This window comes from Miniopterus schreibersii (assembly GCF_964146895.1).
Source record: "Miniopterus schreibersii genome assembly, chromosome: 1".
Classification (NCBI taxonomy): domain Eukaryota; kingdom Metazoa; phylum Chordata; class Mammalia; order Chiroptera; family Miniopteridae; genus Miniopterus; species Miniopterus schreibersii.
In genome coordinates, this window is record NC_138101.1 from 1,659,687 (window position 1) to 1,675,626 (window position 15,940).

Here is a 15,940-nt window from a genome sequence, read left to right on the forward strand (position 1 = left end):
TGGAGACCGCAGTGAGGTCCTCAGTGGCCCCTGGGGCTCAGGCAGGTGGCTGCCTGTGTCCAGGTGAAGTGGGCACTCGCTTTCTGGGCCAGTGAGGGTGCTGGCTTGGAGCCTGGCCGCCCCCTCATTCCGTCTCCCACACATGGGTGGCGGAGCTCCAGGGACACCATCACCGTCTCCCCTGCATGTCCTGGGGGCATGCCCTGTCCTGTGGAGAGGGGAGTTGGGGGGCCCTGCAGCCCTGCAGGTGGGAAAGGCAGGCTTCGGCAGCTGAGCTGGGCCCACCTGCTGGCGGGGTGGCCCCAGCAAGTCACTCCACCTGTCTGAGCCTCAGTTTCCTCCTCCATAGATGGGACCACGGTCCCAGCCTCCCCGGGCATGGGGGTGCAGGGTGTGGGGTGTAATGAGATAACATGAGTACTGCTCACAGAGGGCTGTTAGCGGAGTTGTCATTATATACGTGGCATTATCACCTCCACCCCCGAGGGACCCCCACCAGCCTTGGTGCAAAAAGACAGGGCTGTGAGTGCTGCTGCCCGCTAGCGGGGTGGCCTTGGAGGGCTGGGCTCAGTCCCACCAGCTCTCACGAGTCCTCTGCCCATGGGTTCCTTGCCCACAGATGGCAGGGGTGGGGCAGGCTTCCCTCTAACCAGAGTAGACTGAGGCCCCAGCAGTTGAGCAACATCCCCCCCCATCCCCAGGAAGCCAGGGAGGGTGGTGCTGTGCCCCGCCACGCGTGGGCGTCCTGGCTGTGGCCTCTCCTCTCTCTGACCGAGGCAGATGGCTGGGACCTGAGGGAAGGGCCATCTGGGGGGTGAGGTGGGAGAGGCGGGCCTTGGGCTGCCCGGGTAGGGACTGGGCAGGGTTGGGGCCAGGTGGCCAGGCCTTCCAGCATCAGTTCTTGGCTGGAGGAGGCACCCAAGGACCTGGTGGGTGGGGACTGGGCTGCTGGCCTCAAGTCCTCACCCAGAGGGAGGGACCCTTCATGGGAGTGGACACTGACCGCCGTGGCCCTTTGGGGGCTCCTGGGGGACATGCGTCTCCCGACTTAGGAGGAGGAGGGCCGGGTCCCTACAGTGAGTGTGCCTCAGGCTTCTGATCCCAGCATGGCCTGGAGTGGGGTGGGGTGGAGGCATGGGGGCTGCCAGGACAGCCTTTCACCCCGAGGATGTCACACGAGGCACCTTCCTTCCTCCGTCCCATTCTTAGTGTGAGCTCAGGGTCCCTTGCTCCTGCTTCCTCCCCAGGGCAGGTGGGTGGGTGGAGTGATGGCTTCTCAGGTGTCCCAGAGCTTCCTGGGAGCGTCTGGGCAGCCAGAGGGGGCCGACGCTCCTCAGAGTCCTCCAGTCCTCATCGCTCAGGCCCCGCCTGTCCCTCACCTGGTCCTTCCCCCAGAGAGGGACACATTGCGGCTCATTTTCAGGGCACCTGTTGTGTCCCGCCCACACCCAGTGCTGGGTGTGATGCTGCACCTGCAGGACTGGCCCCTGAAGCAGGTGCCATCTGTGGGGGGCTCCAAGGGCAGGTGGGGCCGAGAATTGGGGTCGGGAGGCCCCTGTGTGAGTTACGGGGGGCAGTGACCTGTAACCCTGGGTGTTGGAGGTGAGGTGCACCCTGGTCAAGGTCCCAGCATGCATGGGACTCCTTTACACCGGTGACAGGTGAGAGTGGCCGGTGCTCAGGAGCCTGGCCCAGGACCAGGGTGGGTGCTGTGTCCTGAGATGGCAGCACCTTCACCCTCCTGGAAAGCAAGTCTGTCTTCCGCACCCCCGCCAGCCCCCAGCTCCCGCCACAAGACCCCACTGCCCAGCTGCCCTCCCCAGAACCCTGTCGGTCACCTGCCCTCCCCTGTGGGGGGCCGGTTCCTACAGGGTTTGGGATACAGAGGCCCTGCAGGCAGTGAATGTGCCAGCCATGGGCCACTGTCCCTCCCTCCATCCTGGTCAGAGTCCTCAGCTCTGAGGCCATCAGAGCCCCTTTCTCCTCTGGCTCTGAGCCTGGAAGAGGCACCTGGACCAGGCCCCTCTGCAGCCTACGGCCGGGGGTGCAGGCCACAGCCTCGCATCTCCCGGCGGCAGCCGGTGACAAGGCTGCGAGCCAGAAAAACCGCTCAGAGCACAGGCCCGGCCAGAGTTGGCCTGGCCCCAGACCAGGTCCTGTGGGCGGCAGGGTTCAGGGACAGGCGGGAGTCCTGTGGCACACGGTGAGGGGCCCAGGCTAGTCTCCGCTGTGGGTGGCCTGGTCCCTGTCCTGTGTCACTCCTGGGGTCGGCGTCTCGGCTCAGCCCGGCGCAGGGTGTGGGAGCCGGGTGGACGGCTGACCGAGCTCTCTCTGGTCTAGGGAGCAGCTGCCTCAGCCCCTGGGCTCCCGACGCATCCAGGTAGGCTCGGCTTTGGAACCAGCTCCTGCACAGCCTCGGGACAAGGGGGGGGTGTCACCGTGGCCACAGCGATGGCCCAGCCGGGAAACCTGACCCATGGAGGGCCGCAGGCAGTGGGCGGTGCTGCTGTGGGACCTGAGGCAGGAGTGGAGGGGCTGCTGGGGAGTGGCAGGGTGGGACCTGTACCTGGTCCCCCGTGGTCGGGCCCTGCCCCAGCCTGGGGAGAAAAGGGGGTCAGTGTGCATTGGCAGCCTGCTACGTGGGGGCCTGCCCTGAACCCCACCGGGGCAGTTTCTAGGATGGAGGAGGGGACTTGAAGTGCCCAGGGCCATCCTGAAGGAGGTGTCACTGTGGACGGAAGTGTGGGCCTGTGCTTGGGGCGGGGTCCCTGGAACCTGGTGCAGGCAGGATCACCCAGGACAGCCAAGGGGAAGGACTGGGGCGTGGACAGGGTGGGGTGTCCTGCCTGCCAGGAGCAGGGCGCTGGGGACCTGAGGAGGAAGTGGCCAGGAGGGGTGGTTGGGGGTGGGGGGACAAGGGTGGAGAGTGGGTCACATAATGGGGGGCCAAAGACAGAAAGGTGTGGTCACTGGATTTCGGTGGGCCCAGGGGCCCGCGCCCTGCAGCAGGCAGGGGTGTGCACTGGGTGGGGGTGGGGACACCCTTTCCAGAAGCTCAGTGGTGAAGGGTCAGGGAGAGACATGGGTGGGGTCTCAGGATGGACAAATCGAGGAGGCCCTCCCAGGCCCTGCAGAAGTGGAAGGTGGGGGATTTGAGGGCGCTGGGGGGAAGCTCTTTGCTGTAAACTCTTGGGGGTCCACTCAGCTCTCAGCCACCCCCTGGGGACACTCAGCCCCTCTCCTTGCAGGAGCCCCGGGGCCTGAGGGGCCCTGCATTGAGGCGACCACCTACATGAACGTCCCTGCCAGCCCCTCCTCCAAGAAGCAGCTGCACTACCTGGGCCTGGAGCTCCCAGAGGCCCGTGCAGGAGTCCAAGGTGGGTCCCCACACAGCTGATGGGAGTGGGGGCCGCCAGCCCAGGGGCCCTTGGGTGGCCTTAGCCCCCCGGCACCTCAGCTCTCAGGCGGGGCTCTTCCAGCCACCCTGTCCTTCCTCCTGCTGAGCTGTGTCCCCACTCAGGCCCCACCTCAGGTCCTGCTGGGTGGATGGGGTGGGTAGAACCTCCAGCCCCAGCACCCTGTCCTGAAGGAGTGGGCGTCCTGGGGCACCTGGGCCAGCTCACCTGGGCTGCTTACAGGGGCCAGCGCCTCGCACTACGCACAGATCGACCTCGAGGCCACGGCGGCGGCCCACAGGGTGGGGGCCCAGCACGCACAGGCCCGGGAGGAGCGGCTGGCGGAGCTGGAGCCCAGGCGGAAGGGGGCCCCTCGCTGAGCGGCCCGCAGCACCCACGCTGGACAGCACCGTGGCTGAGCGGTGGGGACAGTGAGCCCAGAAGTCAGCCTCCCGCTGATCACCTGTGCTGTGTCCCTGGAGGTCTGGGTTCTGTTGTGGCCTGCTGTCCGCAGCGTGGGCCTGGCTGGTCCCCGGTGCCCAGAGCTGCCCCTGCCTTTGGTCTTAACAAGACCCTCTGGACCTGAAGCAGGGAGGCTGCTTCCAATGGTCACCTGAGGCAGCCCGTGGCCCTGGGATGCAAACTGCACTTCCCTCCCTGAGATGGCGGCCTCCCAATTGACAGCAAAACTCATGTCCCCAAACCTCACCTGCCAGGCCTGGTGGGGCCAGGCCCCTCCCGTGGAGCATCCTGCAGCCATGGGCTCCAGGACATCCCGCTGTCCTCCCTCCTGGGCACTGCTGCCCTGCGCTCCGGATGGTGCCACCGGCTGACCCCTGGATTCGGGAGGATTGGCCCACATTCTGACCGGACACATGCGTTTACTGACTGTATTGCTTATTGGGACCCATTGCCGTTAGTCATGTAAAGAGATTAAAGTTGTCAGTGTTCTATTTTTAATAACACATCTTCCTGAAGGACCAGTGGCTCTCTTCCCTGTGCTGTGTCTGTGGTGGGCGGAGGCCTTGCCTAGCGGCCCTGGGGCAGTCTGGTCACCGACCCGGCCAAGGGCTCAGGGCGGGCTTAGCCCCACGTCAGTGGGTCTGGGTGGGGGTTCCCACGTGTTTCCTCCCAGCAGTGCCCGTGGCTTTGGGGGTCGAGCAGCACTCTTGACTGTGTGCCGGAGGGGGGGTGGCTCCGTGGGCCACGGGCCTGGATGCTGGGGGGCTTGCCAAGGTGGTGGTGGGCTTCCTGCCATCCCTCAGAGCCGAGGCACAAGAGGAGTCGGGGCTGGGTCCTCCCCCCTGGTCTCGGAGAAGAGATGGGGCTCTGCTCTGTCCGCGGGGGGCTCCCGCCACAGCCCACACAGACCCAGCCCTTCCTTCTTCCCATCATCCACCCGTCCATCTCCCTCCCTCCCTGACTCCCAAGCCCACTAGACACAGTGCGTCCGTGGGAGCCGCCAAGGGGAGAGCAGAGGCCGACACTCTGTGTTCTCCCCTCAGCTGGGGTCTCGGGTGGGTGGTCTCCAGGACACCAGCCCCCCTTGCCCTGCTCCGCCTTCTGAGTGGACATTGAAGCTGGGGAGTCAAGGCAGCGGAAGCAGGCTCCACCCTGAGCCCTGGGGTGGGACAGAAGGGTGCTGGGGCTGTGCCAGCAAACAAGCTGGGCTCCCTGGAGGAGGCGTTGCCCCACACTCTACACAGGATCTAAGGCAGTGGGACTCGCCTTTGAAGCTGCAAGTGGAGGGCAAGGCATGGCCAGCGCACCCCGGTCCAGGGCCCCAGTGGTGTTGGGGTCCCCTCTGGGTGGGAGGGCTCAGACATCCATGACACAGCAAACCTACAACTTCAGGAAAGAAAAACACCTCATTAGAGTTGACAGACATCAGGGACATCAGGAAGGGGACAGGATCAACGTTGTGCCTATTGTGACAACTGGAGGAAATGCCTTCACACACACACACACACACACACACACACACACACACACACACACATATATTTAATCCCCACTCGAGATTTATTCCATTGCTCTTCAGAGAGTGGGAGAAACATCGATGTGAGACATTGATTGGTTGCCTCCCGCACGAGCCCTGGCGCCTGGACCAGGGCTGGGGATCAAGCCTGCAACCAAGGTAGGTGCCCTGGCCGGAATCGAACCTGAGACCCTTTAGTCTGCAGGCTGATGCTCTAACTGCCGAGTCAAACTGGCCAGGGCCACAAACATAAATTTTTTTTTTAATATATCTTTATTGATTTCAGAGAGGAAAGGAGAGGGAGAAAAACATCAATGATGAGAGTCATTGATCGAACCTGCAACCCGGGCATGTGCCCTGATTGGGAATCGAACCCTGATCGCCTGGATCCCAGGTCGATGCTCAACTGCTGAGCCACGCCCGGCCGGGCCACAAACATAAATTTTTTAAAAACACAAAAATTAGAAAATCTAAACAGCCCCTTATTTTTAAAAGTTGTTTTTTTAATTATATTTTATTGATTTCAGGGAGCAAGCAAGAGAGAAACATCAATGATGAGAGTCACTGATCAGCTGCCTCCTGCACGCCCCCTACCAGGGATCGAGCCTGCAACCTGGGCACGTGCCCTGACCCAGAACCAAACCATGAGCTCCTGGTTCCTGGGTCAACACTCAACCACTGAAATTCGTACTCCGTGCGTCCGGGACTTATTACAAAGCTGCCATGATCAAAGGGACAGGGCAGGCTGGAAACAGATCCGCACCTGTGCGCTCAGATTCCTGACCAAGGCACCAAACCAATCAGCGGGCAGAGGGCAGAGTCTACACAGCAAATGGGGCTGGAACACAAGGGGAAAGTGAACCTTGACTCCAGTCAGGCCTGGAAATCGAGTCTCCAGGAGCAGGGGACCCCGCATACCAGGATGGAGCCCAGCAGCCAGGTGACATCAGATGCTGGTGAGAGAAACCAGACACAAACACACTGACGGTCCACTTACAAGAAATGCAGGAACAGGCAACAGACGCTACAGTGACAAGCTGGTGTGGCCTCTGGTGAGGACACTGCTAGTGGCCACGTGGGTAATTACAGCCGTCAGACTCATCACCTGAAGCTCGGGGTCTGTTTTTGCACGGACTCCCTCCCCTCCGTGTTCTCTCACAGAGCTGCCTAAAGTACAAAAGGATGCCCCCGCAATTAGATGCACAGGACACCTAACGCTGTGGATGGACACCCAGGCTCGGCAGGCAGCTGGCACCTCATGCCACCTGCCGGCAGGAGTGGGCCGAATGCACACAGGAGGACCTGTCCATACTGCTCCTGGAGCCAGAAAACAGGCGCGCACAGCCACGTCCACCCCGTTACTCTCCAGAACTCAGTCTCATCCACGGCAGAAAGGGTAAGCGTGGCAGCCACGGCAGAATACTAGACAGCACTGAAAGGAGCATTTCCACTAGACATGGCTGAACCTCACCAATGTAGTGAGGCCTGAACACACACACTTTCATGTCTGTGAAGTTCCAAGAGGGAAACCCAACCATACGGAAGCCAGGAGTGGTTTCTTTGTCCATCGGGGCTGCCTGAACAGAATTCCACGTTAGTGGCTTAAACATCTGTCCTGGAGGCAGGAAGCCCAAGATCAAGGAGCAGGCAGACTGGTGTCTGGGGAGAGCCCTTTTCCCAGTTCAGACTGTTCTGTCACCTCATTTTGCAGGATGAGGGAACGCCCTGGGACCTTGTAAGGGAACTCATCCCATTCACGGGGCTCCACCCTCATGACCCAATCACCTCCCACAGGTCCCATCTACAAATACTATCACCCTGGGGGGTTAGGGTTCAATACATGAACTTGGTGGGGGGGGATGGACACAAGCCAAGCGGTTAGTTATAGGTGTATGGGGGCCGGGGTCCTTGGATCCTGGTGATCTTCCCTGCAGGGTGGCAGAAAAGTGCCCGAGCCCAGCCCTGTCTTCCTCTCACACAACAGGGAAGAAAGGGGCATGGGGTGTGGGGTGGAGGAGGGGACCTTCCAGCTGACAGCGAGGACACAGTGAGACAGAGATAGCGAGAGCGCGTCAGATCACTGATGAATTAAATGTCACAATCATTGTACAGGACTCCGATTCGGGATTCCCAGCGGCAGGTCCACAAGTCTCGCGGGAACGGTGATGCTGCAGCAGAGGATGCCTGTCGGCAGCCGGAACCAGCACTCCGGCCATGGGCGGCAGCTCTGCTGGGGCGGCTGGGGGCTGGGGGCAGCGTGGAGGTCCCCCGCCGGGCACACGCGCAGTCTGAGGCTGGCCCGCCCTGCTGAGCACTGTCACACTTCCCCGAGGTTCTGTTCATGCAGATGCCACCCAGTCCGGGCATCAGAGCTCGTTGTGGCGTGCCCTGGAGATCCGGCCGGACAGGTCCTGTAGGTGCTTTTTCACCTGTGGACAGCAGCCACTGAGACGGGCCCTGGGGAGACCGTCTAAAAGGGCCCCTGCTCAACTGTCACCTTACAATCCCACCAGGAAAGTGCCAGAAACAAATCCTCACAGCAGCTCAACATGAACTACAAAACCACCACAGAACACGAGCCACCAGGGGCCAGAAGCCTCCTCCGTCACCGGCCCAGGTCATGTACGGAGGCTTTCTTCGCCCTTGTCCCACACACCAGGGCCTGTCGGTGGTCCCAAAGCCGGCCTGGTGCTTTTGCCTAATTCTCACAGAACCCTGCCAGCTCAGAGCACCTACTTTCAGGGCTCCCTTGGCCCCAGTCTTCTCGAGTGTCTGTCCTGCACACGCACACACATCCTTTCCCATCTGGTGACGCTTCCTTCCCCCTCACTTTCACCCTAGCCGCCTGTCACAGGTGAAGCTCCCTGCAAATCCCCCCGCAAGGCTGCATGCCTGAGGACCCTACAAAGCTCTGTGAGGTGGGGTGACCACCTCCCCTTTGCAGAGGAGGAAACCAAGGCTCAGAGAGGGGAAGCCAGGCACACACAGGGCAGGGGAGGGTCGCCCCTTCCTGGAGGCTGGAGCCTGGTACTAAACTTCTACCCGCCTGTCCCTGGCCGAGGGGACCCACCTTGTAGCCCAGCTCCTTGGTCTTCTCCTCCAGCAGGGCGTAGCGCTCTTTGTTCCGGCTGACGTGCTCGTGGTCTCCGAACCGCTCCACATGCTTCAGTTTCTGATGTGAAATTTCTAGCTGCTTCTGGTAGTGGTTGTGCTTTTCAATTTTCACCTCAAAGTGCTTCAGCTCCTCCTAGAACGAAGTTTCAGGCACCAGGCTCCCCCAACACGCTCTTAATGTCCAAAGCCCCTTCCCAGCAGGCTCAGGGCCAGTGCCCCCCCAGCCAGGAGGCAGCACACAGCAGTTCACATAGGCAACGGAGGGAGGGAGCAGAGCAGGAAGGACAGGTCCCAGTGAAAGACTAACCTGCTCTGACTAACGAAAAGGAAGCGACAGCACCTTCCCCACATCACCAGGACGTTCAGCAGGACAGACCTGGGAGCTACGCTGAGACGCACCGCCCTGCGCCCTGCTTACCCGGAAGGACTCCAGCTCCTTCTCAGTGAAATTGGCTGACTGGGCCAGGTCCCACAGATCAATCACCCGCGGCTCCTCGAACTCTAGTAGAGAGCAAGGCCATCTCAGAGACACGCAGTGACACCCGGGCTGCGTGTCCCACCTGGCCACCAGCACACTGAGTGTGTGCAGCTGAGCATGTGCATGATACGTGGGTGCATGTGGACACGTGTCAGTGTGTGTGTGCATGTGCGTGTGCAGCATCCTTGGGAAGCAGGCCGGGCATCCTTCCCACGCACTCTGCCCATAGCTCACAGGACCCACTGCATGTGGCTGGCTTCCTGAACACCTGCCCCTGCCAGGTCTCCTACAGCAAGTCCTGGAGTGAGCAGTGGACGTGGGACGCGGAGCTCAGGAAGGAAGCGCTGGTATCAACGACAGTATGTGTGGAGCTGTTTGTTACGGCGGCACAACCACCTATCCTGACTGATACAAGGGCCAAGGGAACGTGGCGAACGTGAAGGCACGGCGTGTAACTTTCAGAGAAAAGGCACAGAGAAAGGCCCAGGTGTGCTCGCTGGAAGTGGGGAGCCCCCTGCCCGCGCTCACCGGCCTCAGCACCATAGCCCTGGTGGCTGACTTTGCGCAGGCGGTCGTAGCCTTGGCTGATACCCCGCAGCCGGTCCTTCAGCTCTGCGTGTCTGCTGTGCAGCACAGCTTCCTCCTGCGCGCGGCTCATGTCAGAGGGGCTGATGACATTCTCCTGAATCTCTGTGGGAAACAAGAGGGGGTGCTCGGGGACTGGGACACCAGCCCCCGAGCCGGCCCTGCATCACCAGGAGCACACAAGCTCTCTCGTTTCTGGCTGGAGTGTCTCTTCTCCCACAAGCTCCGTGGTTCCTCAACAGTCCATCCCTTCCCTCAAAACGTGCAGACGTGAGAACCCACTTTCCTAGACGGCCCTTTGCAGAAGGACTGTTGGCTCCCTAGGAGCCTGAGGCCACCCTGCTGACCCCACCCGGTCCTCCAGTATGCTGGCTTCCTGAGGGTGAGAGCCACGGATCTGGGTGGGTTCCCAGACCCCACAATGCATGGTACTGTCACAGATGTCACAGCAGGCAAAACTACAGTTCATGGGAGAGGTGGCCAGCAGTGACCTGAGTGACTACCTAAGTTCCATCTGACCACAAGTCCCTGCAGCTGTCAGAGGCGCCCTGATGGGTCCCCAAAGGCAAGATTCCCACTCAGGAAACTAGGTGGACCTGTGAGAAACCAGCATGGATGTCCCCCGCACAGCTCCACTTGGGAGCCCGGGCTGCCAACAGGGAGGGCGGGGCTGGAGTCACCTTCTGTTCTGCTCAGGGTCTCCAGCAGGACATTATACTCTCGAACTTTTTCTCTGTGGTGCTGGAACTCCCGCCACAGCTTGTCCAGCTCGTCCCTGGAGAACTTCCCGGAGGTCTTCGCCTGGGAGGAGAGCGGCTGCATGAACACCAGCCAGGGGTCTGCTCACCTGCCCACATCTCAGGTGCCCTCCTCCCAGGGGCTGTGGGATGACACGTGGATAATGCAGGTCCCGGCTCAGCCTCAGGGCTACAGAGAACTCCCTCCACCCTGGGCCTTCCGTCCTTCCTGCTCTAGCTTCATTCTTGTGACCAAGGGTGATGGGCTGGTGTGAGAATTGCAACTCCTAACCCCACTCAACGTGGCCCAGACAGTGTCCTGAAGGAGCTGGTGGACAAAGGGAGGTGAAGAGAGCACCCCACCCACCCCCTGGCCGCCCAGCCCAGCCGTCTGGCAACCTCTTGAGGTTTGCATCCCCAGGTGAGGGCACCTCAGAACCAGACACCGTCTGCAGGATCCACTCCACTCAACACGGATGCCAAGTGAAGATGTGGCACCCACGCCGCCCAGCAGCCTGTGTGCATGACAGGTTGCCAAGTGAGTTCTCGTCTGAAGCTCGACTCTGCGCCAGACAGTGCTCCTGTGCCAGTCGCCAGCACCAGGGGGACAGAGGCCCAGGAAGGAAGGCCACAGGGAAACAGCACAGCGGCTGCATGGACAGACCTCCATGCAGGGCAGAGAAGCCCCCATTCCCAACGCAAGGGCACACACGCAGGGTACCTTGTGCCACAGTTTCTCCAGCCTGGGGTCCTCCAGGCTGTCCTGCTCGGTGCCGTCGTTGAGGGAGTTGCTGCTGAGTGCCCGGGAGTCCTTCCTCCCATCCAGGTGGTACTTGGCCAGGATGACTAGGAGAGAGGTGAGTGTCAGTCAGGCCAGGCCTGGGTCAGAGGAGCAGGTCAGAGAGGCTGGGTCCACGCGCTGGTCCCGCCCACAGACCGGTCAGAATAAGCAGCCCAGGTGCCTGTCCCCTGGGACTGAAATGGGAAGGAAGGTACCGCTGAGGCTGCGGATGAGCTTTGCTTCCATCTCCCCGTCGTCGTCTAGACCTTCCGCCTTTAGCTTCTTCCAGCTGAATTCATCCCTTTCCTGCATCTTCAGATCAGCATGGAGCTCGGACAGCTCCACAGGAGAAAGCTGCAGCTGCGGGACGGGACAGAGGACACCTGACAACCGGCCGCACACGAACCAACCACACAGCCTGGGAAACTGACCCCAGAGAAAGGGTGACCAGGAGTCGAGGAGACGGAGTCCAGGTCCCAGCCCTTCAAAATCCCCCACCCTTCCCTCAGGAGAACTTCAAAGGGACCTTGGCCCTGCCAAGCGAAGACCCCCAGCCTCGCCTGAAACATCTACAGCTCATCATGGTCCCCAGGGAGCCACCTGCTATCAGCGGCCTGAGCCTGAGGGCACAGGAGGGAGCTGGCTGCACAGGGCGGCTCCTGGAACAAGATGCCCACCCTAGCACCCTGGACCCTGGGCACAGTCACGGGTACCTGGGTAAATGGGGTGTGTGTGTGCAAGGGCTCAAATGAGGGGCTTGGTGAAGAAACCAGTCCTCAGATCATGAAACTGCAACCATTAGGGAGAATAGAAGGTTGAATTTATGAAAAAACTTAAAAAAAAAAAAAAAAGCACCCCTATGGCTCCCCAGCACACCAGCAATGGAAGTCTCCCCTTGTGAGCAGGGCGCCGAGCTGGGACCCGCCTAACCAGGGATCTCTAGCTCCTGGGAGATCCTGCTCCCCTGCTTGGCCCATGTGGCCCCACCAAGTTTGGGGCGAGCACCACCTCTGCTAGCTGAAGTGACATGTGGCAGTTCTTGCCAATTTCACTGAACTGGCCGCTTTAAAAATCAATTAGTTCACATGCCTGACAGCTGTCCCACCCCCGAGGAACTCGCTAACGACTGCCAATGACAGAGCCAGGACTGGGGGTGTGGGCTCCTCAGTGCCAGGTGCCACCCCAGTGCCTGGCTGTGCTGCCACAAGGGCTCGCTTGGGCTGGACGCAGGAGGAGGGAGGGAAGATCATCCTGTGAGTTTTTAGGTGGCAGGAAGCTGCGGGGGGAGGGGGGGCTCAGACAGGGCCTCACCACCAAGGAGGGCAGAGCTGGGCACATCAGCCCTCTGCCCCTCTCAGCCTGGGGCCACTGTGAACAGAGCTTGAGCTTGTGGTTCTGGCAAAGGAAGATAGACTCCTGCGGGTCCTTTATAAACAAATCACCGTCATCTCCGATTGCTTCACCTCTCACTGACCCAGAACCTGACACTTGGACTCTGCTTCTTGTGTATCCTGAGCTCTATCTAAACAAACCAGAGACACTGAGAGGGGCCCCATCCTCTGCAGCAGTAATGGCCCACACCCCCTTATCTGGGGCAAGCAGGGGCTCCTCCCCTCACACAAGGCAGCTCACGGGGGAAATGTGTGGGTCAGGTGACCCCAGAAAGAACTGCAGGGAAGAGCACCTGGACCAAGCAGGGGTTTCCTTTTTGCAAGCCCCCAACGCAGCAGGGTCATGGTATTCGAGCTAAAACTACATTCTAGTTGTTTTGAGCACATAAGAAATAGTTTTGATTTTTGGGTTAACAGAAGTGTGAAACCTAACACCCTCCTATATCCTGTCCTGTTCTTACTCCCACCCTTAAAATTCTTACCCACTAGTTATGCGAGGTACTAGTTACAATGTTGCAGCTACTGATAACTGGAAAGTGCTAACTGGAAAGAGGAAAGCATTCTGAATGTTAAAAAAACAAAAACAAAAACAGAAACAAAACTCACAGGAAAAAACCTGCTTTGGGATTCTCAAGTTTAACGGCTTACTTCTAAAGCCACACCAACGGGTCCCCACGTGAGGAACAGCTGGTCAGAACCCCACCTACAGGTGCGCTCCAGCTCCTGGCTCCCACGGCTCCAGGCGAGGTGCTGGGTTTGCCAAGATGTGTGTGACCCAGAATGAACCTTGGAGAGTCAGACCAGAGTCATGGCGACGGGTCTGGGGGCAGCTAGGTGGGGAAGGCTGCACACCACACTACTGTGACATCGGCATATTAAAGGCTCTGAGAAGTCCTGCAGCAAAGGAACCTATCAGAATTGTTGAGCCCAGTTTCCCAAACCTACTTGATCTCAGACTGAATAAGACCCCAGTTCTCAGGCAAGTCCTAGAGTGCAGCAGGGTGGCTAAGGACAGCCCGAGTCGGAGCTGATCCCCAGCAGTACCTCTGTGGCTTCAGGGGAGGCGACTGGCCCCCACTCCTCAGAGCCCTGCTCCAGGTCCCTTGGGAATACCTGGCACCCACTCCCTAGGTTCTTTTAATATCTCTTTAATTACAGTTAAACGTTATTACAGTTAAATGTTAACGCCTCTGTGAAAAGAACTAGTTAACAGAAGCCAAATGCAAAGCAGAATCTCTTCAACGTTAACTAGCGGAGTAAATCATCAATCACTGCGGGACGGGCGGTGAGCGCGGCAGAGACGCTGATGCCTGTGGCACCGAGGGCGGTGCAAGCCCACAGCGCGCCCCTGGCACACTCGCCAGGCGTGCCCGCTCAGCAGCGCAGCTTTCCGTGTGCCCCGCACATCTCAATTGGGGATCAGAAGACACCCAGACCTCTCCCGGGCCACGGCTCTGGTCTCTGGCCCAGCGACGGGGTTCGGAGCAGCATTCAGGGCGGCGGGGAGCGAGCCGGGACCTGAGCCCCTGGTGAGCAGCCGGGGACCCCGGGGGCCTCCGGGAACCTCCCCGCGCGGCCCCCCCGCCGGAGCCCGGGAAGGAGCCCGGGGGCGGACCACGCGGGGGAGGCCCTTCCACAGTCCCCGCGGGAGCGACGGGCGTGGCGCCCCACGGGGGGAAGCGGCCCCGGGCGGCCGAGGGGCGCGGGGCTCCCCCGGGAGAACGAGCGCCCCGCAGCGTTACCGGCGCGTGAGGACAGGCGCCCCGACGGCAGCGAGGGGCCCTCGGCTCGTCCCTGCGCCTCCAGCGCCCGGGGCGCCGCCCGCAGCCCTCCCCGCGGCGTCCCCACCCAGGGGCGCCAGGGCGGCCGCGCCCCGCGGGTCCGGATCTTGCAACACCCCGAGGCCGCCCGAGCCCCGGGCCCGGCCGCAGAGAGGAACTGGAGCCGTCCAGCTGGAGCGCCGCCGCCGCGCCGCAGCCCAGCCCCGGGGGGCCCGTTCCCCGGGGGGGGACCCCACTGCCAGGGGAGGGCCGCGGGGCGGCGCCGCTCACCCGCTGGGCCTTCTCCCACAGCTGGTTCAGCTTCTCCATGCGGAACTCCGGCCCGGGCTCGTTCTTCTCCCGCGAGTACTTGCCGCCGTGGCCCGCCGCCGGCCAGGGCCCGAGCAGCAGCGGCAGCAGCAGCAGCAGCGGCGGCGCCAGGAGCGCGCGCGGCCCGGCTCGGACCCTCCGCGCCGCCATCTTCCTCCTCTGGCCGCGGAGACCCCCGCGCCTGCCCAGAGGTCCCGCGGGCCCCGCCCCGGGCACGCCCTGCCGCGCCGCCTCCTGGGAATTGTAGTCCTTCCCGCGTGCGGCCAGCCCAGGGGAGGCGGCCGGCCGACTACAAGGCCCAGGAAGCCCTGCGGAGGCACGTGGGCGTTTCCCAGGCAACCACGCCGCGGCCTCGTGACGGCGCCGGGGCAGCCCCGAGGGTGCGGGCTCGCCCGGGGCTTGGCGGAGAGAAGACCCGGCCGCCCAGAGCCCGAAACCGCGGGCCCGCGGGCCGCTCTCCTCTCCGCCCCGCAGACGGCGGGCCGCGGGCTCCTGGCCCCGAGGCTGCCCCTGCGCCACCTGGTGCTGGACCTGCCTCGTCGCTCTGGGCCCGCGGCCTGTGCGGCGCGTCCCCCGCTTCGGTCCCGCGTGGCGTCAGCCGCTCTGGGGTCTGGAAGACGTCGCCTTCCGTGCGGCCCGTCCTGCCCGGCGCAGACTCTGCCACCTGCCCTCCTGCCCGCGCGTCCCCGGGGGCGTCTGTTCCCCGCGCCCCGTGCGCGTGGGCCCCGCGCGTCCCGGGCGCAGCGAGCGGGGGGCAGCCGTGGGGGCCGTTGCCGGGGCGCCCGCGTGTGTTGAATCCAGGCCGCATTCCCACGGACGTCTGGGAGTCAGCATTTTACCCCCGCGGGCGCGTGGCTGGGTCTGGGACAGAAGCGCCTTTGGTTCTGCGCATCAGTTTGGAAAGAAGGGACTTTCGGGGGCGGTCTGTGGGGCCCTAGCCCAGGAGCGCGGCTCCCTGCGGTGTCTCTCGCAGTGATTGCTGATTTTCCCTGCGGTGATCCTGCGCGTGACTCCTGGATTTTAGATGCTGCAAATAAAGCCTATTTATGAAAGTTTGTCTTTCCAACGTAGTTGCTAATACAGAGAATTAGAGTTGAATCCTGCGGATAGATTTTGAATCCAGCGACTCTGCGAAACCCCTTCTTCGCCACCCTTGTTTCTCTAGGTTCTCGGGACCCTGGGCGCCGGCAGCCGCCCGTCTGTAAATAAAGGCAGTATTGTCTCTTTACGAACTTTCCCCGCCCCCGGCCGCGCCCAGGCTGACCTTGAGTAGAAAGGCTGCCTGTGGGCATTGGTGCGTCCTTGCGGCCTCAGAGGGAGAGCTTTCAACATCTTCCCATTAACTCGAATTACTGTTTGGAGATTTTTGGTTGAGGCTCTTATCGGATTAA

At 61.7% G+C, this 15,940-nt stretch overlaps 1 protein-coding gene across 1 annotated transcript; it reads right to left on the bottom strand.

Annotated features, from left to right (window-relative positions):
* Positions 1 to 5,858: 5,858 nt before the first annotated feature.
* LRPAP1 (LDL receptor related protein associated protein 1) lies at positions 5,859 to 15,592 on the bottom strand. Its single transcript, XM_081117489.1, has 8 exons — positions 14,511 to 15,592; positions 11,284 to 11,428; positions 11,009 to 11,133; positions 10,231 to 10,351; positions 9,494 to 9,655; positions 8,906 to 8,988; positions 8,444 to 8,620; positions 5,859 to 7,802 (listed from the first exon to the last, which is right to left on the bottom strand). The coding sequence occupies exons 1-8, from the start codon at positions 14,697 to 14,699 to the stop codon at positions 7,740 to 7,742; spliced, it is 1,065 nt and encodes a 354-aa protein (XP_080973615.1). The 5' UTR covers positions 14,700 to 15,592; the 3' UTR covers positions 5,859 to 7,739.
* Between the last annotated feature and the right edge of the window lie 348 nt (positions 15,593 to 15,940).